Source organism: Lepidochelys olivacea (assembly GCF_965140295.1).
Source record: "Lepidochelys olivacea isolate rLepOli2 genome assembly, chromosome: 17".
Lineage (NCBI taxonomy): Eukaryota > Metazoa > Chordata > Testudines > Cheloniidae > Lepidochelys > Lepidochelys olivacea.
The window spans coordinates 7,882,562-7,906,114 of record NC_140427.1 but is presented as its reverse complement, the minus strand read 5'-3'; the positions used below and the strand labels follow the sequence as shown (position 1 = coordinate 7,906,114).

The 23,553-nt window shown below is 43.9% G+C and overlaps 1 protein-coding gene across 2 annotated transcripts in view; it reads left to right on the top strand.

The window, feature by feature from the left end:
* Nucleotides 1–23,553, top strand: part of ACACA (acetyl-CoA carboxylase alpha) — a 186,163-nt gene that overhangs the window by 49,942 nt on the left and 112,668 nt on the right. For both annotated transcript variants that reach the window (XM_084650728.1, XM_084650727.1), the window contains exons 23-29: nucleotides 335–435; nucleotides 878–966; nucleotides 3,029–3,153; nucleotides 8,142–8,255; nucleotides 9,559–9,672; nucleotides 10,646–10,735; nucleotides 11,633–11,751. In XM_084650728.1, coding sequence (XP_084506854.1) covers nucleotides 335–435; nucleotides 878–966; nucleotides 3,029–3,153; nucleotides 8,142–8,255; nucleotides 9,559–9,672; nucleotides 10,646–10,735; nucleotides 11,633–11,751 — 752 coding nt within the window. The remainder of the gene's footprint in view (nucleotides 1–334; nucleotides 436–877; nucleotides 967–3,028; nucleotides 3,154–8,141; nucleotides 8,256–9,558; nucleotides 9,673–10,645; nucleotides 10,736–11,632; nucleotides 11,752–23,553) is intronic.

Below are 23,553 nucleotides of genomic sequence, written 5' to 3'. Positions count from 1 at the left end.
GAAATTGTACAGTCTGTGTTTTGCAGGAGGTGAGATTGGATGATCCCATTGCTTCCTCCTGACATTAAAGAAATCTCTGAACTACTACTGGCATTCAGGGTGTAAGCTGCTCGCTGCAGAGTCTTGGAGAAATATGTATTGCACAACAGGTTGGCTCATAATGAGGGTACTTTGCCTTCCTCTGCAGCATCAGATGTTGGCCTCTGCTGGAGTCTGGAGAATGGGCTTGGTGGCCCAGTGCTCTCACCTGGTCTGGCAGAAATCCTTTGCTCCTGTGACAATGTTCTCCACCCATATCCCCCTCTTCAGCATGGGACTATTTTTTCTCTCTTAGATCGCCAACATCTTGGACAGTCATGCAGCTACACTGAACCGCAAGTCTGAGCGCGAGGTCTTTTTCATGAACACCCAGAGCATCGTGCAGCTGGTGCAACGGTGAGCTCGTTCACGGGAGCCCATCCCTTCCTCCATTCCTTTTTCTTTTTTGCTGCCTGCAAGGGCTGAAGCAAAGCTGTGGGTCACTTTTTTTTTTTTCTTTGCCTTCAAGGAAGCAGGTGTAACTTTTGTCTTTTAGTAGTGAGGCTGTCTTGGCCATTCTGTCAAGTAGCTGGTATCTTCTCCACCCTTTTCACAGCTCTAGAAGCTGAGGGTTTGGGAAGGTTCTGGGAAGTGTTTTCAACATGCCGTGTGGCGTGCTGCTCATGTGAAGAGTGTCGGAGGTTGTATGTTCATTCTGACTGCGCTGAACCTCCAGGAGTTCCTGGGAGATCTGTGTGTGTTTTCCTTTGTATTGTTCAGTTGTATTGACTCTGAGCCTTTCACAAGCAGGACATTGGCATTTTAGTCCTCCAGTGACCTTCCCTTGCTGTTCCCGCAGGTATCGGAGTGGTATTCGAGGCCACATGAAAGCTGTGGTGATGGATCTGCTCCGTCAGTACCTAAAGGTGGAGACTCAGTTCCAGCATGGTAAGTCTTGAACACATCAGGATTTGAATTCTGGGAGGAGCACAGCGCCTCCTGTAGGCTTCACTAAAAGCATCTTCCAAATGAGACCAGCTGGTTTCCTTTTGCATCACTGTTTAGGAGGGCTTTTTTTAAACCATTAAACTCCCAATGTGGTGAGCCTCCATGGTAGGAGCATGCAGGGAGGTGCACACAGCAACAAGTCCATCCACCAAACTCCCCTCCTAGGTTAAGCCTGTGCTTGTGCCCGTCCCCCCTGGCAGACAGATCATCTACCACATCCTCTCAGCTCTCCTCCCCGCTGCTTTGGTGCCTTAACAGGACACTGATTCTTTTGGGTCAGTGCTGTGAACATCTTCACAACAGAGGCTGACAGTTGACTTCATCAGTCTCTCTCTGATCCTTTCATCTTGTTGAGCTGTGTAAGTGTGGTGCATCTTCTATAGGCATGCACTCTTTTTTAATTACTCCAGAGCCTTGTAAGCTGAGACTTTACGTGATTCAGGGTTGAAGTCGCTCCAGAAAAGAGGCAGAATTCAAAACATGATTCATTAATTCACTGTATGTTTCTGAGCTCTCTAAGATTCAGTCAGGCAGAGTTCTGCGCACTCTTTGCTCCTTCATGTTTGGTTTATTTTGACCTTCTGTGCCTGCCTTTTGCTGGTTCTTGCTGTCTGCAAGGGGCCGTGATTAAAGGTCCCCCCCCACCCCCCGATCATTTCTCTCAAGCTGGAGACTGAAATGTAGATTCATGGCTTTGTAAACTGTTTTATTTCCTGACTTCTGAGCACTTGAGCATGTGAGAAGTGTCAAGAAATTAGCTAAGATCAGAACCACCATGGCAGCTGGAGAATAAGTGGGCAATGCAGTAGTAAATGCTACTGTAAGAAAATGGAATACAATAAGAGATCCATTGTTTCAGTTGAAACCACTGTAAGGTATCAGAAGACTTTTCAATGCTCCCTTTTTATAAAGAACAATTCTCCAATTTCCGTGCAGAATACCATAGCCAGGTATTTCAATGTGAACCTTGCAATACTGTTACCAGTCACAGGATGGCAGTGAACCACCGCTGCTTTTAAGCTATTGCAGATAACGCTCTTTCCGATTCAGTTCTCCTCTTCTTCCCTCCTGCCCCCTGTGCATGCCAAGCTTTCTAGTGTTACAGGGTATGTCCATAAGGCAAAATGAGCCCAGGGCGAGTTGAATTCGAGTTAGCAGACCCTGGCTTGGTTAACCCAGGGCTTGAGCATCTCATTTGTAACTCCAGGTTAGGAATTGTTGAATCCTGGGTCGCAGCCTTGGGCTTCGGTGTCTATACTGCATTATGTGGGCTGGAGTCCAACTACCCATATCCCAGGCTTCCTAGCACCCTCCCAACGTGTGGCCGCTGTAACCCTTTGTTCACAGTGTGGGAAAACTTGACTGTCGACCAAACTTGACTGTTCAGAGGACAAAGGAAGTCAGCCTGTGGGATTGGGGAATACTTTTGGTGGACTCCCAGAGCACAAGTCCAGTCGGGCTGGGTCTACACTGCAAAGCAATAAGGCTTGAACCCTGGGTCCCGACTTGACTCAGGCTCAGACCGTCTACCCCTGTGGGGTCCTAGTTCCAAGCCCTGGGTTAGTGTCATTTGTGTGTAGACAGACGGAGAGTTAGACTTGAGCCTGAGTTCAAACCCTGGATTTACATTGCAGTATAGACATACCCACAGATTCATTTCCACATCAACTCACTATAGCAGATGATCTCACATGCCATCTGATTATTTTCTGATTCTTCTCTGAGTGAAAAAGAGCCCCTTCTTAACAAGCCATTACCACTCTCCCTGTGTAATTCACAAAGCATTGATTTGGCATTGGAGTTGATGAAAGCAAATGACAGGACAGTATTTAAAACCATCTAAGATTTCTAAAGTTTCCAGTAAAAATGCTTCTGTCCCTCAGATTCACCAAGTTATGTTAAGAAAATAACCAAATGTGTCCAGCCAGATGCATCCAGCGCTACCCCTGTGTGCAGGCTGTACACAATGCTGTGGGTCCTCATGTTTCGTTTCTGACTGCAGGGCACTATGACAAGTGTGTCTTCGCCCTTCGGGAAGAGAACAAAAGTGACATGAATGCTGTATTGAACTACATCTTCTCTCATGCTCAAGTTACCAAGAAGAACCTCCTCGTAACGATGCTCATTGTAAGTTTGGCCCGCAGGACTTTTTTTTACCTTGTATGTGAACGTTTAGTGCTGGTGAAAGATGCTGAGTTGACAGCCCTCAGCCTGGAGACTGTGGGCCTTTAACCACAGACCTGGCAGGGACAGTGCAGTTCCCTACACTTCCCTGTGACGTTAGCTCAGTTTCCATGGAGCATCCAATTTTTAGTTTTTTCTGCTCCGGCTTCCAGTAAGGTTGCAACAAGGGCCTGTTGTGACAGTGATTTATTTTGTCTACTTGGGACGGAAAATAAAATAATTCTTTTCACGTAGATCATTGGAGAGCCACTAGGTGTTGCCTTTTAGTCACTAGTGACTGCACTATGTATTTGTTCAGCTTTGTTTTGCTTCTTGGATTTCCAAGAGCTCTCCAGGGTCCTAATTCCATGCCAGCCTGCGATTCTCAGACCAGAGCTGCACACTGCCATGTATACAAAAAGCAGATCAGTTTTTTAGGGTAAAGGGGCCCTAGCCGTTCAACTGTGGACGTCCCTATCATCCATCAGGGCTAATTTGGTCCTAGCAGTGACCTGACATATTGCCCTGTCCAAGTGGATAACCGTTGGGGGTTTCACCAACTCTTCAGTTATGAACCACTGTGTATGTAGTCTCGTGTCTCTGCTCCCATAGGCTCAGTAGCAGCTCCTCTCTGTTAGTCTCTCTATGGTTGCGAGATCAGAGAGCCCCCTGTTGGACTTCAGTGCTGCTTTCTGACCGGCTGCAACCCTCGATGCTGCAAGATGCATTTTTCCCCAGGGCTGAATTAGCCTCTTAGCAAAAAGGTGGCCCCTTCAAATAGGCGTTACGCATCAAAGCATGGCCATGAGGTATTTTACGCTTCAGTTTAACTTGTATGCAAATGTCTAAGGAGACTGTAGGACTGCGTGTTCTTTGTACACCATAGAGCCCCCCATCTTGGAACTCACCGCCTCTGAATTTTACACTGTAGATGGCAACTTGGGAGATTCCTGAGAATGACCCGGTCTAGAGAACCGTCTGCTTGATGGTAGCAGGGAGACACTTCCCACCTGCATGGTTGCCTGTCTAGTTTGTTAACTACTGGAAGAATTTCACTTTTCAGGGATGCCAGTTCCTCCTCAGTATTCAGAAAGGCAAATTAGCCAACCCACCGAAAAGGGGGGGAGCGGGGGCGGGTTTATAACTGTTTTAGGCTGATTTCTGAGCCCCCGTGAGTTCCAGGTTCCCACGAATGGGAGAAACTCCACTGTGTTTATCCCGCCATCAAAAGAAGGTGAAAACTCTGTGTGTCCCATTTTATTCTGTGATATAAATTGAAAAAACAAACAAAACCTTAAGAAAATTTCCAATAATGAATAATGCTCTGCAAAGCGGAACTGTAAAGAGGGGGGAGTTAGAGAACCTTGTGATTTTAAGCGTAAACCCGTGCTGAAGTCTTGCTTTCTAAAAAGCTAATTACAAGGTTGTCTTTTCTATTTTGCTAAAGACATCGTGTTTTTCTGCCTCTAAAAATAGATGCAAAGCACCCAAACAAAAAACCCCAAAACCCTCCTAAGAGGAGCAGAAGAGTAATGATTGCCCCAGTCTGTGGCTGGGTTTCTTAAATTCTCGTTTGTAAGATAAAAAGGCCCTGGCATTCCTTTATTTATTTATTTTTTTTTCCCCCGGTGTGATTGTAAGTAACGCTTGCCTTAAGAATCTCATTATTTGAACACGGAGCCATATTTCCTCTGAGAATTCTGGAGTAGCTTTGAGCCGGGGCTGTTCATTTCTCAAGTAATCATGCTGGTGTGATGGAGAGAGAAAATGGCAGCTGTTTGCAGCTCAGGCCTTCAATTTTCTTCAGAGTCCAGTCACTCAAGTGTGTAATTACACGGGGGTGCCGGGGAGGTGTTAGGCCTTGTCAGAGAACTGGTTTGAGGCTTTGCTGGCTCCTTTCACCAATCAGCAGAGGCAGACGCCAATGGGAACACCAGCTAGCTGCTTTTATTTTTGTTATTGTCATACTGATTGTTTCTTGCTAGGATGGGACTGAAACTTTTTGTTTCGTAGTTTTTCCCCTGTGCAAGCTGAGTCTTAAAGGCCAAGAGTCCTGTTTATGTCTTCACTTTGATGGAAAAATCTCTGAGAGGGTGGGGGGGGGCCTCACTGAGAGATGGGAAAACTCAAATAATCTGTTTTTCTCAACTCCTTCTATTCTTTTTCTTTTCCTTCCCTCCCCCAACCCTCCTTTCTCACCTCTTCCTATAGTCACCTTAAGGAGATGCTGGCAGCCTAGTTGCTTGGAACTGTTAAAACACAGCCCTAGAAAATATATTTTAGGGAACAATCCTGAACTTGGCAGAGAGCGATTGGATGAGCTAGTAGGTCATATAAAATCTGTTTGCACAGTCACCGTTACCATAGTATCCAAGGGCCTTGCTAGTGAATATATCCTCACATGGATCGTGGGGTATATGGAAATATAAAGTGGGGAACTGAGGCCTAGTGAGATTAAGTGATTTGCCAAAGGTCACAGGAATGTCTGTGTCAGAGCTGGGAATTTGAACTGTGCTTTATTTTATTTTATTTTATTTTATTTTGCAGTCCAGTGCCTTAACCACAAGACCATCCTTCCTTCTCATCTGTAATTTTGTATTATTCTTCCAGGCCATAGGGACCTCTTGGTACATATGTTGGTGAAAGTAATGGCATTTTAAAGGTTGCTGAGCTCTTTATCTGGGGTGGTTAAGTTTGTCCTCCACAGGCAACAGTCATGTCAGGACACACTGATGCTAATGTTGCTGTTCTTGATGTAGAGGCCCAAGGAGGATCCAAGGTCTATCCCTACTGCTGCCATGAAGCTCCAGAAGCATAGCATATGACAACTCTTAAGTCTTGTCAGCAGCCAGCTTTTGTACAAGTAGATACGGCAGAGTACTACAGAACTATATACTTTTTTAAACACCGTGTGAACAATTCTTAAACCATTCTCTGTCTGCAGACACAAATGTAACTTGAAAGGGTTCACAGGTATCTCTACGGTGTTCATTGTTAAGCTCTGTTAGTCAGAGACAATAGTCTAAAGGCTGGTAGCTTAGTTAACTGAAAATGATTTGACTTTGAACTGTTCCATTGTTGTAGGTTCCTAGAAATGGCATAAAGCTGGAGCAGGAGACGTAGAGTGTTAAAGAAGGGGATCAAGAACAATTTTAAAACTGGCTAGGCTTAGAGGTGGGAGTTGGTATAAACTCTTTTTAGCAAGTCTCTGAGGTTTATATTGTTGGTTTATTTTTATTTAATTCCTGTCAGCAGGCTTATCAAATAATCTAACCTGCGATGTAGATATTTTGTCTCTTTCCTTTTGTATTTCTTGACTCTTAAAAGGGCCCTCTGGTCTGCAAGTGCTTAAGGCACCATCTGCTGCTTGCTGTCCCAAATCCCTATTTCATCTCTCATTTGCCTCCTATGATTCATTTGATATGTCAATAGTATGGGAGGGTTGTACAAAAGAAACACATTAGAGGCGTCCGCAGGTTACAAACTTTGGGTCCTTGTTGTGCAAATCACTGAGAGTAGCTGAAAGCTGTGCGATTGCTCCTGAGGCTAAGAACTACCTCTGGACGCATTTACAGAATTGCACTGCCTATACGTTTCTGTCCTTCTATGGCCATTTTTTTTCAGTTCTTTCAGAATTTTGAAACTGCAACACACTTCACCACTCCTGCTGGTTAGTTTCCTTGTTGCTATTCACTCAGTTTGGACAGTGGAAATGAACTAGTCAATTTCACTTCTGCTTGTAATCAGTTTTGCTTAGCAGGATGTTGCAGCATTTGGGGAATGTTAAGCAGACTGTTCTCATTGGAATTTTAAGTTACCATGGAATAATTTTTACTAGTCATGAATTCCGAGGTGAGGACACTTTTATTTTCCTACTCTATCTTTTGGGTCTAGAATTAGCCTAGCAGTTTCTTCTCAAGGATTCTGTTTGGAAAACACATGCTTTTCTAAATGGTTATGCTGACATTCTCTAGTTGTTACGGCTGGTGGTCCGTTTTTTTGGTGTGTATGTGAATATATGTAATGACACTGGTGTAACATGGCCTTTATGGACAAGTAAAAGGGCATGGTCTCTGTCCCAAGAGTTCACAATATGTGGTCCCAATTCTTAATTGGGGATAGAGGGGCACAAAGAGCTCATTGCAAGATCAGGGCCTACATCAGACCTAGGGGGAGAAAACAAGAGAATGAAGGGGCCAAGAAAGAGGTGGAAAGAAACTTATTTATGGGAAACCATCCGGTCATTCATTTTGTTACAATTTTGTGATTTTCTTTAGGTTGTATTGTTTTTAATACAGTTAGCACCGGGGAAGAAGCATAATATGGCTAGCGTGGTGATGCGTGCTGGAGAAGGGGGTTGACAGAAATGAGCTTTGAGGAGAGGGAAGTCAGTTGTTGCATTGGAAGAGAAGAAGCTGTTCTAGCCATAGAGGGCAGTGTGACCAAAGGCACAAGTGGTGCTGCAAGATATGTACAGGGTGTTTTCTGCAGAGGGTCCCCAGCTGCTAAACTCTTTCCTTCTGATCATTTTCCAGAGCCAAGTTTGCTAGTCTTCATTGCGCATTGCAAGGAGTTTCATTCTGGTCAAATGTTTCTTGAACTCTGGATTGTTGCTGGGGGAGACTTTTGATCCAGAGCTGAGGCTGGGTGTTGGGAGATGATTGTGCTGTATTTTGTTGGCAGTTTAATGCCCTACTTTGTTCATATGCAAGGTTTGTTGGGGCATCCAAGCTCATGGCAATCAAATGAGTGATTCTGCCTATCTCCTCCTTCCCCTCTCCCATTTCCTCTCCAGCTCATGTACTTTCCTTCGGCATGTAACATTATGAAAGCATTGGGGAATGTTCACAGCTTCAACAATGTATCTAAGAACGTTGCTTTATTTCTAGGTTACTTGGGAGGTCGTCTTCATTTTCAACACTTCCAATGTCTTTTTTTTTTTTTTTTTAAAGGATCAGCTGTGTGGCCGAGACCCCACCTTGACAGATGAATTAATTAATATTCTAACTGAGCTGACCCAGCTCAGCAAGACCACCAATGCAAAAGTGGCCCTGCGAGCGCGTCAGGTAAATGCAGCACCTTCAGCCTTCTGTGCTGATCATTGCTAAAAGGGGACCTTGTCAAGCTTGGCAGGATCAAATTGGATTTGCTTTGTATTTTAATCATCTGTTTTGCAAAGTCTAGGACTTTTGATGGGTTAGTGGTTTTTTGTTGTTGTTTTATCCCTAAGCAAATTAAAAAAACCAAAACACTCCAATACTCATGAACAACCTTACAATAACAAGCCAATGTATGCTGTTTAGGATGTATAACCAGGGTGTGCAGTCTGGGATTCCTCACTAACCCTACGATAGCAAACCAGTGGATATGCCTAGAACGGAGATTGAAATATGGATAGCTCTTTCCAGTTCCCAAAGGGATATTGTAAATAATGATTTAAAATAATGGGGAAAATCTTGATAGTGTCCTTTCCAAGATTCCAATTTAATGATCATTTGAATCTCCTATATAGACCTGGATATTTTGCTGAGCTCCCTAGCTAGTGGTTAGTCTGTAGTTATTAGGGAGTGGGAGGGTATAATTGTCGCACAATAATGCTAATCCTGGAACTCTGGTTAGCTTCTTTCACCCTGCAGTCCCCATTTCCAGACTAAAAGTCTTCAGCAGGGAAGCTGACAGTTCGGGGATCTCTCCTTTTATTTCCGTGCATGAGCGTAGAAAATGAATGGGGGTGTTTGAAGCCATTCAGTGACCTTATGTTTTCTCCAGATTTGTATCCATGTCCTTGAACCATTCGGCGTTATTGAACCTATCAGTGGCATGCTGGGGGATGATGTTGCAGTCCTTGGGTGTATCTTTATGCTGCTCTGTTGTGTTTTGTTTTCCCTTGCGAGCTGCTGCCCCTTCCTATCATCATCTCTGTGTTGGATGATTAGTACTTGGCATGGGTGGCTCGTGTTCGGTTTGCTCTGGAACTGTGAAAGGCTGGCTCCGTTGCAGGCCTCCCCATGGCTGCTATCTGCCAGCTCTGCTTTCCAGTTAATAGCCAGTTGGGCAATCCCCAGGACTAGCTGCTTTGCTGTGCTAAATCGCATGCACTGATGAAACCTGATTGAAGCTGTTCCCTTTCTCTCTGGGGAATACCCAGTAATACAATTCAGAGATACACAAATGAGACTACATTTTGCAGCATCACTCTTGAGCTACAGAGCCTAGAGTTCACACATGCAGCTAACGTTCTCTTCTGGTAGGGAGTATGGTGGCTACTGGTGGGATAGACTTGCAGCCCTTGCAGTGCATCCTTCTAATAACGGACCAGCATAACAGTTCTCTCTGGCACTCGCCCTTTGCATCCTCCTGTCTTACCAGGTTCTCATTGCTTCCCATTTGCCGTCATACGAGCTGCGTCACAACCAGGTGGAATCCATCTTCCTGTCAGCCATTGACATGTACGGACACCAGTTCTGCATTGAGAACTTACAGGTATCTACAGGATTCTTTTTCCTGGTTCCTCACTTTCCTCTCACTAAGCTCAGTGGTACCAGTTTTGCACAAAACCTTGCCTTAAAAAAATGCATGACTCCAAGTGTGTGTGGAAGATCTCATCTTGAGGAGACCACTGCCAGGGTACGTCAGGTGTAGGCCTCTCACAACTCTAGCAATGTCCCTGTTTAATACTAAGTGCTGGAAAGAGTGTGCTTTCCTAGTACTAGCTTGTGCAGATTTGGGGTGCTTGTTAATCTTTTCCAAAACACATTTTCACTCCTAATGTAATAACTCTTTAAGCAATTGATTAATTTCACAGAAAAATATCACCCTGTACTTCTCTGCAGCCCACTGTGAAAGGGAATATATTGAGCATTAGGCATAGAGCAGTGCCCTGAATTACCCTTTCTGCCGGGGCTGTGGGTGAATTATGAAAGCATGTATATGTTTGTAAATTTCCGAACCCCTAGACTGAACATGAAAAAGTCTCAGCCAGTAGCAGGGCTGTCCTCTAGTTGTAGTGCTATTTTAGTTCTGCAGCCAAATACTCATCTGAGGTGTTGGCACAGGCCCCTGTCCTTTTTGCCTTGTAACTGTGAAGGGGTTAATTGCTGTGTGGTGTACAGACTGTGACTCAAGGCAATTAGGGAACTGCAAGGTGGCTTCTCCTGCAGCAGGTTGGCTTAGAATTTAGACTGTAAACTCTTTAAGGCACAGGGATTGTGATTTTGTTATATGCCTGTAAAGTGCCTAGCACAAAGAGGCCCTGATACCTGATTGAGACCTCTAAGTCCTGCCGCAATGAAAAGCATGAAAGAAAAGCTGTAGAAAGTAGCACTTGTCAGAAAATGGAAAAATGTGTGTGCAAAAAAAAATTTCCATCAGAATTTTGTTTCGATGGAAACTTTTGGTTCTGCTGTAATAGCAAGACATTCTCTTGTGAAACCCTTCTGTGTGTGATCTCTTTCAGAAACTCATTCTCTCCGAAACATCCATCTTTGATGTGCTACCAAATTTTTTCTACCATAGTAACCAGGTGGTGCGAATGGCAGCTCTGGAGGTATGTTTCTGCCCACTTGAAAACAAACTTTCTCTCTCTTCCTTTGTTTTCCCCCAATCTGTCTGTCTGTCTGAGATGTTGTCTTGAGGTCCCTCTGTGACCATCTCTAGTATAGGGTCAGTTGAGAGTGAAGGATCCCTCTGACACTCTGGAAATAACAGGCACTGTGTTATAACCTTGATGCCCTAACCATCATTCCTTTGCTCAGTAAAACTAACTGGTAGGTGAGCTTTGAGCTTAGCATGGAGAGAGACAAATATTTCTACATTTTGAGGAAGTTTAGATCCAAACTTGGTGTCTGCCATTTAACCTTTATAATGGGTTGGACAAAAATCTCAGATCCAACCTGTCTCCTTTGTTTAAAGACAAATAGCCTCCTTGCAGGGGCAGAGGTTGAAGCTAGTGCCTTATAAAATGGTCTGCACTCTGTGTGATGTATAGCACTCAGAAAACCCTGTGTGGTGTTTGTATCACAGTGAGTTTTCTGAACTGCTGGCTTTCACCTAACTGTAGCCTCCTCTCCTGCATTTGGGGGAGCTTATTCTCTCTTTCATAACATATTGCTTATTTCAATCCTCATGCTTCAGAGCAGAAACTAATCACCAGTTGAGGTCAGGAAGAAATCCCCAGCCCCAGAATAATATTTCAAATTTATGTACATTGTATGTGTTTTGGCCTTCCTCTGAAGGCTATAGCATATAGGCTACTCTGAGACAGGATCATTTATCTTTTCTAGCAGTTTCCAGGTAATAGTATTTTGATCTTCTGTTTCTTGAGTTTAAAAAAAAATCCAGAAGCTATTCATTTTGGAGGCATTTGTTTTTTTGTGACTCCTCCATTGTATCACTTCTATCTCCCCAGCCCAGTGGAACCGACTAAGACTTTCTTTTTTACCAGGTGTACGTTCGAAGGGCGTACATTGCCTATGAGTTGAACAGTGTCCAGCATCGCCAGCTGAAGGACAACACTTGTGTTGTGGAATTCCAGTTCATGCTACCCACCTCTCATCCAAACAGGTCAGGCCTGAATTCAGGTACCTTTGGAGTCAGGGTTTATGAAGGGTTGTGTCACATATCATCAGGGGAAAACCTGGAACAGAATTCAGTGAGCAAGAGTGGAGAGAGTTGTATCAGTTAGTCCTAAGCAAGATGGACAAGTTAATCAAGATGAACCTCAGTATTGCCCCGTTTTCGAATGCCTCAGTTATCCACCACTCACTCCCGTCATCTAAAACAAGGGTCACATCTGCCAACGTCTACTCGTTACATTGAAAAGTACCTTGATTATCTGATCTTCCTCAGCATGCTGCAGGATTCTCAGATTATGAAGGTGGTTCTTTGCTTGCACTAGGGATCCCTAACTAGAGACCTGGGGAGAACATTTTGAAACCAGTTTACGCTGAATTATTTCACCCAAAGAAGTCGAGAGAGCACTAGAGCCAAAGGTTGCAATGAGTCTTTTTGGCCACTGGATGGCACTGTTGATCCGTACTAGGTTGGCAGAACGGGACCAGCCCCCTCAGAAGAGTGCAGTTTTCCTTCTTTGTCTCCAAATGTCTTTTCCCTTATTTTTTTTCTTTTTTCTTTTTGATGGGGTTGGACAGTGGGGACAGTCTCAATTCACTGAGAATCCATCGGTACGTTTTATGAAGTGATTTTCAGAATCTGGTTTGCTCTGAAATGAATGAGTGTCCTCAACAAGCAGCGCAAAGCACTCATGATACAAATGGGCCATGCATTTGGTCTCATCTGTTTCCTTCATCTCTGGAATATTTGTAAATAATTGCATGCTATTTTTGGAGCTGTTTTATAATACTCTGTCCCACTGTTCTGTCTCCATTTTCTTCCTGCTGTTTGCTAGTGCTCATAGTTACTTCTGTTTGTAGCTTGGGGGTTGTTTGGCTTGTCTGTGCTGACCACTGTCCTAGTACTGTGTGCCAACTCAATTAGACAAGATCAGCTGGAGAATGAGAACTCTCTCCTACCCAGAGGAGAGCTGCTTTGTTCAGAAATCTCCTCTCCCCGTCACACTGAGTCTCAGGTAGTTACATCCAGAAGCTTAGGTCTGTTTCCTGTCCTTCAGCATCTCCTCACTAGCGACTGAATCAGAGCACCTTGCCATCCAAGCCCAGTCTGATATGGGGGCAAACTGACCGCTGGCATAAGCGGGTGCAATTCCATTGACTCCAATAAAGTTGCACCTACGTGTGTTGGCAATGAATTTGTCCCTCAGTGCTTAATGACACTATTTGCTGTGTACAGAGTTGTGCAATCATCAAAAGGCCAGGAGCACAAAGCATACCAGACAACAGGAAATCAGGAGGCTGAAAAGACACTAAATAAGTTGGTTTAAACTAACCGAAGAGGCACCTTTAAGTGCTTTGAGCATCAGATTAGCAGATCTGGAGAACCCAAGTTCTAAACCTGGCTTTGACAATGACTTGCTGAGAGGCTCTTAGGCAAGTCATTTATCCACCTCCGTGTCCATGTTCCGTATGTGTCATATTTCTTTTTCATTTTGTAAGAAGGACCTGTTTTCAGTCCAAAACTTTACACTGGAAAGGATAAACATGCAATATATCAGCCAATCTGTGTTATCTTAATCCAACAAAACACTTCTGCTGCCAAACCAAAGGCACGCTTCAAAATCGTCCCTGGTAATCAGGTGTTTGAAGCGTGGCTTGAAGCTCTGCAAATTTGGGTTCTGTCAAACCAAGGGGGGAAGCAAATTCCAAAGACAGAGTCCTCCACCAGGAGTTAGAACTGGCTCAGTGCTGCAGCAAACTTTCCATGAACGCTTGATCAAATGTTTACATGAATTTTCTCCAGCTGTGCTTGTGTCCCTTTTGTGTCTGCTTCCTATGAACCTCCAAGGGGTTGTATTTCACTGGGACAAATATTCATGCAAAGAATATTTCAAAGAATAATGTGGGGTATTTGTAAAATGGATTTTAAATTCTCACACATGAGTATTCACCCCAGTAGTGCTTGTGCCCTCATCCCGTCAGAAAAGAAACTATACACGTCACTTCCCCATCTGACTAATCATAGCTAAGTAAGCCAGCTCCGATTTTGTATATTTGCTACGGAATGCTAGCTGTGAACTGCTCACAACCACGCCTAAAAAAAATTTTTTTTTTTTTAAAATCTGATCTGCTCATAATTATCTTGTGAGCAGAAGAGAATGTTAGTGATTTGGGAATTATTTGCTTCGATTTCCTGAGATCCCCTTGTACGCTGACATACAGCTCTGTCCTATTTAGAATCTGTGCTGATGATCATAGCCAGGGTAAAGCACGCAGAGAGAAACTTTTTAATACCCTGACCATAACGGGCTTTATAGATCAAAAAGAACACCTTCTATGGCACCCGGTGGAAGCCAGACAAGAAGTACAACATAACCAGCCCATTGTATTCTGCACTAAATGAAGTTGATCAGAGGTCCCAAGTAGAGAGTACATTGCAGTAATCTGACCTGGAAGAGGCAATATGGGGATAACTACCTTCCTCAGCAAGGTATTGCAAGCAAATGCTTACATGCAAAGCCCACTGGGTTTGGATGATTTCTGCTTCTTTGTGCCACCTGGGAGAGAAGAACAGACTTAGGAAAGAAATTAATCCAATTCTTAGATCCTTTCTTTTCCTAGTGTTTATTTAGATCATCCTCCCCAATGGAAATCTATTGCTCGTTGATGAGGAATATACCTAAGAGTTCAATTTCCTGCATATTGGCAAGTGAGCTGAAAGGCCCTTTCTTAGATGTTCTGTTGGAGATGCACAGAACCATCACTTGTGTTTTCAAAGCTTAAGTCCCTATAAGAACATAAGAATGGCCATACTGGGTCAGACCAAAGGCCCATCCAGCTCAGCATCCTGTCCTCCGACAGCGGTCAATGCCAGGTGCCCCAGATGGAATGAACAGAAGAGGTAACAATCAAGTAATCCATCCCGTCACCCATTTCCAGCCTCCGGCAAACAAAGGTTAGGAACACCATCTTTGTTCATCTTGGCTAATAACCATTGATAGACCTATCCTCCATTTAACTTATCTTGTTCTTTTTTGAATTCTGTTATAGTCTTGGCCTTCACAACATGCTCTGGCAAGGAGTTACATAGGTTGACTGTGCGTTCTGTGAAAAAAATACTTCCTTTATTTGTTTTAAACATGTTGCCTATTAATTCATTTGGTAACCCCTGGTTCTTGTGTTATGAGAAGGAGTAAATAACATTTCCTTATTTACTTTCTTCACACCGGCCATTATTTTATAGACCTCAATCATTTCCCCCATTAGACGTCTCTTTTCCAAGCTGAAAAGTCCCAGTTTTATTAATCTCTCCTCATACGGCAGCCGTTCCATACCTCTAATCATTTTTGTTGCCCGTTTCTGAACTTTTTCCAATTCCAATATATCTTTTTTGAGATGGGGCGACCACATCTGCACGCAGTATTCAAGATGTGGACGTACCATGGATTTATATAGAGGCAATATGATATTTTCTGTCTTAGTCTCGATCCCTTTCTTAATGATTCCCAATATTCTGTTTGCTTTTTTGACTGCCGCTGCACAGTGAGTGGATGTTTTCAGAGAACTATCCACAACGATTCCAAGATCTCTTTCTTGAGTGGTCACAGCTAGTTTAGACCCCATCCTTTTATATGTATAGTTGGGATTATGTTTTCCAGTGTGCATTACTTTGCATTTATCAACATTGAATTTCATGTGCCATTTTGTTGCCCAATTACCTAGTTTTGTGAGATCCTTTTGTAGCTCTTTGCAGTCTGCCTGGGACTTAACTATCTTGAGTAGTTTTATATCATCTGCAAATTTTGCCACCTCACCGTTTATCCCTTTTTCGAGATCATTTATGAATCTGTCGAATAGGACTGGTCCCAGTACAGACCCTTGGGGCACACCACTATTTACCTCTCTCCATTCTGAAAACTGGCCATTTATTCCTACCCTTGGTTTGCTATCTTTTAACCAGTTACCAATCCATGAGAGGACCTTCCCTCTTATCCCATAACAGCTTACTTTGCTTAAGAGCCTTTAGTGAGAGACCTTGTCAAAGGCTTTCTGAAAATCTCAGTACATGATATCCACTGGGTCCCCTATCCTTAAAGAAATATTGCCCCCCTCGGGTGGGCACGGGGAAGGGAATTTTGGCTCTGTCCCAAGTAGGAGCAATTCGTTCTCATAGTAATAATAATAACCCCCCTTGCCAAAAAAAGTCCAGCCTTCCCCATGTTCTCTGAAGCCAGGACATTGCCTCCAAAAGCTGCCTGCAATGGACATTCTGCTCCTCTAGTCATGCTCTTCCCTTCATGCAGTGTGACTAGGAAGGAGCTGGAGGGTTTATTTTCTCCCTGATATTTTGGGGATCCGAACTGATTTTTATTTTTTCCCTCCTTTTATGGGCTAGTGACTTTCCCATCAGCTCCAAAATGGGGTCCATACACCCAGTGTAGGGTCAAAGCTTGCCCCTTCCCAGGGTTTGACTTGAACAAACAACAATGCAATGTCCAGTTCAGTCCTTCATTTCCTGCTTGGTGTCTCCCAGGATCCTCAGCTCAGTGCTACTCAGCCCACCCCCTAGAGCCTTTCTGCCTCAGGCCTACGATCCCTCAGTCAGGGGAGCCCAGCTCTGAAGCCTGCTTGCTTGCTCTTTATTCCCTAAGGTCCTCCATTCCAGACATTTTATTCCTGGTAGGTGTCTCAAGACAAGCTGGCTTCAGCCTGTGTTCAGGTCAGGCCATTAACCCTTTCCTGCCCGGTTCCAGTGTAGGGCTTGTCCACCCCATCACACTCCCTTTTGGTGTGAAACTTGAGGATTAGATGGAGACATTGCTCTCATTGCAGATGGTCAGTGGTGAGATAGCTGACTTGGAGGATTCACTTTAATGAGTGAGAGCAATAGACTTGCATTGCCTTTTTAATACGAGGCTCCCTATTTTCCATGCTTCTGCCTGGACATTTTCAGTATGATATAGACACAATGCCAATTGTTGCCATTTAACTCCCCCACCCGAAGAAAACAAAGAAAAGCACCTGTAAGCACCTTCATACACACTCAGAGCATAATTGTTCTGGTCACCTTACGTGATCACAGACAGATGCTTCCTTGTGGCAGTGTTCTTTGTTCCTCCAGATCCCTCTTCTGTCTTGTTCAGACACTGTTTTCCTGGATCTCCGCTTTATGACATCATCTTCATCCCTCATCCTTCATTAGATGCTGCAAATAGTTTAATTTTCTCCTCTTGATCTTTACCAATAGACATGACAGTTGTGGTTCCAGTTTGTGCCATCATCTCTGATCATGGTAGCCTCAGAATGTGTTGGCACACCATGTTCCAAAAGACTGTCTCATCTTGTTGTCTTGGGGGATGAGGGGGGAGCAATGTTCACAGCTGTACTTGGCAAGAAGCTAGCTTTCGGCACTTTATTCGGAGACCACGTAATTGGCATAGTACAGATGGCGGAATGCTGCCATCAGGGAGGGTGCCTGTCAGGATTTCTGTGCAGATGAGGACTTGAACAGCTAGAGTGAAACCCTGCGACCTTGCCACACTCCTTTTGTTGACGTCAGTCCAGCCTGTTTTGCTTTTTTGTTCTGAATGCTGCTTCCTAGTTGGGTCAGAGATGCCACAGTGTAACAAATAAAAGCTCCTAAAAATGCTTCTCTGTCAGAGACTCCCAGAGTTTTGTAGGGCAAATGCAAGGCTTTGTGAATGTGATGAACCCACACACTGTTGTTGGTTTATTTTTTAAATTCCCATCATCTTTCTTATCTCCAATGCCTGAACTTGTTTGTCACCACTACCGCTTCTGTAGTCCTCATTCCTTTCTGGGACGACCAGCAGCAGCATGAGATAGCACTTTGCTTGCTTGAGAAAAGGGAAGTGAGTTCTGCAATTCCCAGGTTTCTATAGGCCCTCTTTCTTGGGTAGGACTAGCCATCCTACTACTATTCCATTTAGCCTCAAGTTATCTAAGATGATGTTACCTCTGCCATCCGCCTATCTTTTTCACATGCCCACCAGTTCCCATCCTAAAACTTTTATCCTCTTGTAACCTTGTTAACTTCATGATTTATATCCGTTCATAATGCGGTGTTTCTTGCATGAAAATAATTAAATCTTCTATGTTGATGGTGGAAATAATATTTCCAAACAGTAGATATAAATAAATGTGAAGTTTATTGTTTAACATATATATTCCAGCAGCACCCAAAGGCCTCAATCAGGATTGGGGTAACTTTTTGCTAGATGATGCATAAGCATAAATTCAGACAGCCACTGCCCTACAAAGCTTTACAAGCCACACACACAAGATGCACAACCTATAACGGACACGTGACAAATAAAATGTCAGAGTTGTTAGTTAAATTATATTTCCCCAAATTATCTCACCTCTTCCCCCCCCGCCCCAGACAATTTGTTCTTCCACTGCCGATCCAAACTGCCCTTCACTCAGCAACAGCTCCCGTTTCACTGGAGGATAATCAGGGAACTGCTGATGTCAGATGAGGTGATTCCCAAGATATTTTGTTCTCCATACCCCCTCCCCTCCCCCTTCCCGTCCTCCAGCTTTCTTCATTACAGCTGCCTTGGCAGTGGCTGAATGCAATGTCTCGCCTCTTTATTTTGGGGTGGAGCAGAACCCAACCTCTCTGTCTGCTACAACAGCAGGATGAGCAGTTGGGAATGGGTTTCTGGTCTCCTGTGCTGGTGGTGGTAGGTTTGATGGACCAAGGGTTAGTGAGGACTCGCCCTCATGTGGCTCCCCTGGGTGAGGTTGGGCTGCTTACGTCACGGACCATGTCCCGGGGGTGTAGTCATGTGAAGAAAGACACTTCGGAGGTTTTGGCCCAGTTCCCAGGAGGTGGTGGGGGATTTACAGGTATAGGTTTAGATCTTTGGTGGTGAGGAATTGTGTTGATAAGCACACTTTATAAAGTGATCCAAGTACGCTTTTGCAATCTCACTGGGGGAAAGTTATGGTTCCGGGGGTATAGCCTCACTTTTCTGTGTTATGCAATGAAATCAGTACAAGCCCACCTCCTTATTTGGCAGACTATAGTTTTAAGAGACTGTTCTAAAGTATGGCCAGCTGAATAGAGCTCAGCTCTGCATTTATTAGATGATGGTCTTTAAGCTACCAATTTATCAATCCCTTAAGTCACGTAAGATATTTTTCATCGTATGTATGCATGTAAAATCCTATATCTATATAGCATCTACATTGAAAAGTATAAATATGCGCACACACCGGCGAGGACATACTTAGATATATTGGTTGTATGTACAAGTGTTGAACCTTGCAAATCTGTGGATATCTTCTTTATATCCCCAGATCATGTCTGCCGATCGCAGATGGATGCGGATCCAAATTTTATATCTAGAGCCTTGCAAATCTGCTGATATCCACTTTATATCCACAGATGCAGATATCTGCAGACCATGTTTGTGTATCGGATGCGAATACAAATTTTGTATCCGCAAGGGGTCTATATCTATGCATGTGACTTTGCCTACATGTAACCTGTTTGTTAATATATTCACGTGGATGTCTTTAGCTCCAAAGTCATTCTTTAGAGCTACATTCTGCTGTCTTTTTTACCTTTTGGCTTTCTCGAGCATAATTTAGCCGTAGTCATTAGATGTGTTTGCATTTCAAAGGCACCTGATATAAATCTCTCATGAACCTGCTTGTATCTGTGTGTTTGTCAAATTTCTCTCTCACTTCTTTCTGTGCCTAGAAAAGGATGAGATTTCTAGCACTGCTAATTTCAAGCCTTGCAGTGGTGTATGGTTTCTCCTTAGCTCTGCTGTCTTTTGGTGTGTCGCCTGGACATTTTTGCCTGTCTGCTCCTTAGCCATCTAGTGAACTAGAGGTCAAAACTATTGTGCATAGCAAACCATGCATTGCTGTGTTCAGTAGGTCATTTTGTGGAAGAACCAGAAGCCAACGTCCGTGTTCTTTTAGAGTGGTGGATTGTGCTTGCTGGTTGGGGGAAAAAAACCCCAACACCCCCTACTGTTGGTGCTTCATCATTTGATGGTGGCCTGCTCGTAAGATGTGAATGTCTGGCAAAATGGAAGCTTTTCTGCAGGCTTCAGATGTTATTGAAACAACCTCTTGCATCAATCACTTGACTCCTGGTATAAAATCAACTATGTTTTTTTGGAACCTGAGCTGTGTAAGCCTGGAGAGTTGAGTATAGAACTCTTAGTGTATCATTAGGTAGCCTGAGGTCCCCTCCTTGTAGCGGGAGATGAGCTGATATCAGGAGGGGAAAGGGGGAAATGATTCCAGGACACCTGTAAATCCCTGTAGTTTCATGCTGTGGGTTTGATGTTAATTAGACAGTAGGCAGCAGTAATGTGCTGCTGCTCCCTTGGCTTGTCTGTTTCGGAAGGACAGAATCTTCCAGCAGAGCAAAAAAGGGGCTATTGAAGGGGCAGCAAACTGAACGGAATAATGATAGTTTTATGCAAATTGGGCTTCAGTAACGGATTCAGCCTGGCTGAAATGCTGGGGGTGGCAGGGGAAAGGGGAAAGAAAGGAGGGTAGTGGAAAAACCCCATCAAAACAGATGGTTCAAGGCATGTTCTGCCGCCTTCTATTTGGATCCTTCTGCAGAAAAGAAGGAACACAGGAGGAACGCCACTGGTCACAGCCAGCTGAATGGCTCTTTCGCCTGTGCTCTTAGTAACCTCAAGTGGGTTATTCAGCTGCCCTCTGCTGATTCTGCTTTGCTGCCTGATTTTGAAAGCGTTGCCCTATGCCGGCACTCAGTCACAGCTTGACATAACCGGTGGCTCTTTGCATGCATTACTATCAATTTCAGAGGGGAGCTCTCTTGTAAAAAGAGATGGGGGGAGGGGGGGAGCAAATTCAGCTGGAGGGCATAGGGAAGGTCCAAGGGCCTGTGTTTGCTTGAGGAGGAGCAGCAAGCTAACAGTAAAGCATGCAGTGAACCAGCCTGCTTAGGTGTTTGAATTCACACTGAGACAGATACTCTCCCCCGGCTAGGAGAAGAGGGTTTTTTGTTTTTGTTTGTTTTTAAATACAAGAGGATGGTGCCAAGGTGAAGAAGTTTGGTGATTCTTTCCTGGAGATATCTGCTATCCACTTAATTCATGTGCCACAAGCTGTTCCTTTTTTTAGCCTCCCAGCGTTTTGATACTTTGTTACAAGATGACAGGTTTCAGAGGGGCAGCTGTGTTAGTCTGTATCACCAAAAACAGCAAGGAGTCCTTCTGGCACTTTAGAGACTAACCCATTTATTTGGGCATAAGCTTTCGTGGGCTAAAACCCACTTCATCAGATGCATGGAGTGGAAAATACAGAGGCAGGTATAAATCCACAGCACATGTGGATTTATACCTGCCTCTGTATTTTCCACTCCATGCATCTGATGAAGTGGGTTTTAGCCCACGAAAGCTTATGCCCAAATAAATGGGTTAGTCTCTAAAGTGTCAGAAGGACTACTCGTTGTATTAGTTACAAGAGCAAAGCATCAGGGGATTAGTCCTGAGCCTACAGCACGTTCTATTGCAGCTGGTGTTTTCAGAGGCTACAGTTCAACCTACTGTACTATCTAAAAACCCAAGAGCACAGCCCAGTAAGTGGATTGATTACCACCATAATGCTTTTTACACTACTGATTATTCTGAAAAGACCCAAACTTGACCTCTTGATGTGTGTTAAATAATGCACAATTCAGTTCCTGATACGGAAAAAGAAAAGGAGGACTTGTGGCACCTTAGAGACTAACCAATTTATTTGAGCATAAGCTTTCGTGAGCTACAGCTCACTTCATCGGATGCAAAGCTTATGCTCAAATAAATTGGTTAGTCTCTAAGGTGCCACAAGTACTCCTTTTCTTTTTGCAAATACAGACTAACACGGCTGTTACTCTGAAACCTGTGATACGGAAAAGTCCTTTATGGTATTAAATTATGTATAAATTTAAAAATCCACCCCAAAAATCTCAGGACAGCTACAACTAGGATAGTCTAGATTACAATGTATTCAGTTTCACTTGGTTTTGACCACATGGTTATAACTTCACACTGGGCAGCCATGACATGCTCTAACTGTGAATAATGTATAACTTGAGAACCAATCATTCTTTGCTCTAAGGTCTCTTGTTACTGATCTTGTGTTCTTTTCATTGAGATTCCTACTGTAATCTCCTCTTCAGCCACATACGGGGAGGACTGACAACAATTCTAGAGCCAGGCAGCAGGGAGCTCCCTGTAGGGGAGAGAGAGAGGGGCACACAATTTGCTGTCATTTCAAACCTAGTTGTTTCTCTGTCCATTTCCTGTAGGTATGTGAGGACTTCCAGGGAGCGTTCGGAAACATGTGCACTAGGTGTGGGGACATCCAGTTCCCTTTAGAATTTTTTTCAATTAAACAGACACTGCGCAGCTGACCTAGACAAAATGTATGCTACTCTGTGCCCCGATGCCCCTTTGCCAGTCCTAATGGCATCTTCTACAGCACGGCTTTCTTCTTCACTGACTCTTCTAGAGGAAAATGAATAGTGCACCTCTGTGTACCATTAGCAGTAGGGCTGGAGTCTGCCTTGTGCTGGTCCCCTCCATTGTTCAGACATAAGCCCGGGAAATCCTCATGCCCAAACCTCAGTCTGCTTTGTAGTCACATTCAGTGCATGTTCAATGTTACAATGGCAAAACACCACACAGAGAGGGCACCGCTCCTGTAACAAAACGGATGCATGAGGAGATGCAGATTTAGGGACTGTACCTTGTACTGTGGCCATAGAAAAATGTACAGGCCCCTAAACTTCTCAACATAATGTCCTATGGGGTCTTACCTATAACAAGTAATATTAGGGAACGTTGAGGCTGGGTCTCCTAGAGCTTGAAGAGTCCTGTTACATGGTCCCCTAAGTTTTGGTATTAGTTTGTACTCATTCATTATTCTGTTATTGTTAGGGAGGGGGATATCCCTTTTTGTGTATGTGCTTTTTTAATTGCATCTTCTCTAGTATTTTGAATGCCAGATCATAGATATGCATGCAGCCACATGCTTTCATGCATGTATCTTGCATGCCCCATGCCATTCCATTCACTGCAAGGAAATATGTGTCCCTTATTACTTCTCTGCCCTGCACATCATTGAGCCCTGTTATGTGTGGAAAACCCCAGCAATCAGTTTGGCACGATATAATAGGAACCTTTAGGGTTTTCAAAATTCCATTCTTAAGATGTGCTTGTTCATTTCAGTGTCCAGCTTAAAAGTTTGCTATTGTGTGTGTGTGTGTATTTATTTCAGTTCCCTTCCCTGCTATGTTCACTTTTTCTTTTGCACTTGTGGGGAGCCAGCTTGTGGGCTACTGGTTAGAAGTAAAGGCTTGGCTATCAGGACTTGGGTTCCTTTTCTGGACTTCCTGTAGACTTGCTGTGTGGCCTGGTCACTTGTTTTGTCTCTGCTTCAGTTTACTCATCTTTCAAATGGGGGTGCTTGCATTGTGGCTTGTGAGGCTTGCTTTATGTTTGCAATGTGCCATGAGACAATCTGATGAACTATGCTATAGAAATGTAAGGTACCTTGCAAATATACTATGGTTCTCTATGATATGTTGCTATTTGCTTCTTGAAGTGGATAAATACATTCTGGTGCACTCATCCCAACAGCAGCTGCTGCAAGCTAGGTCAAGTAGTGAGTCCCTTCTTTTTGAGACCAAATCCCATTGGCTCTTTCTTGATTGTGCAACAAATTCCGGTTCAGTGAATATAAATGTGTGGTTGCTGGTCTAGGTATTGGCTCGAATGACCGTTCTTTT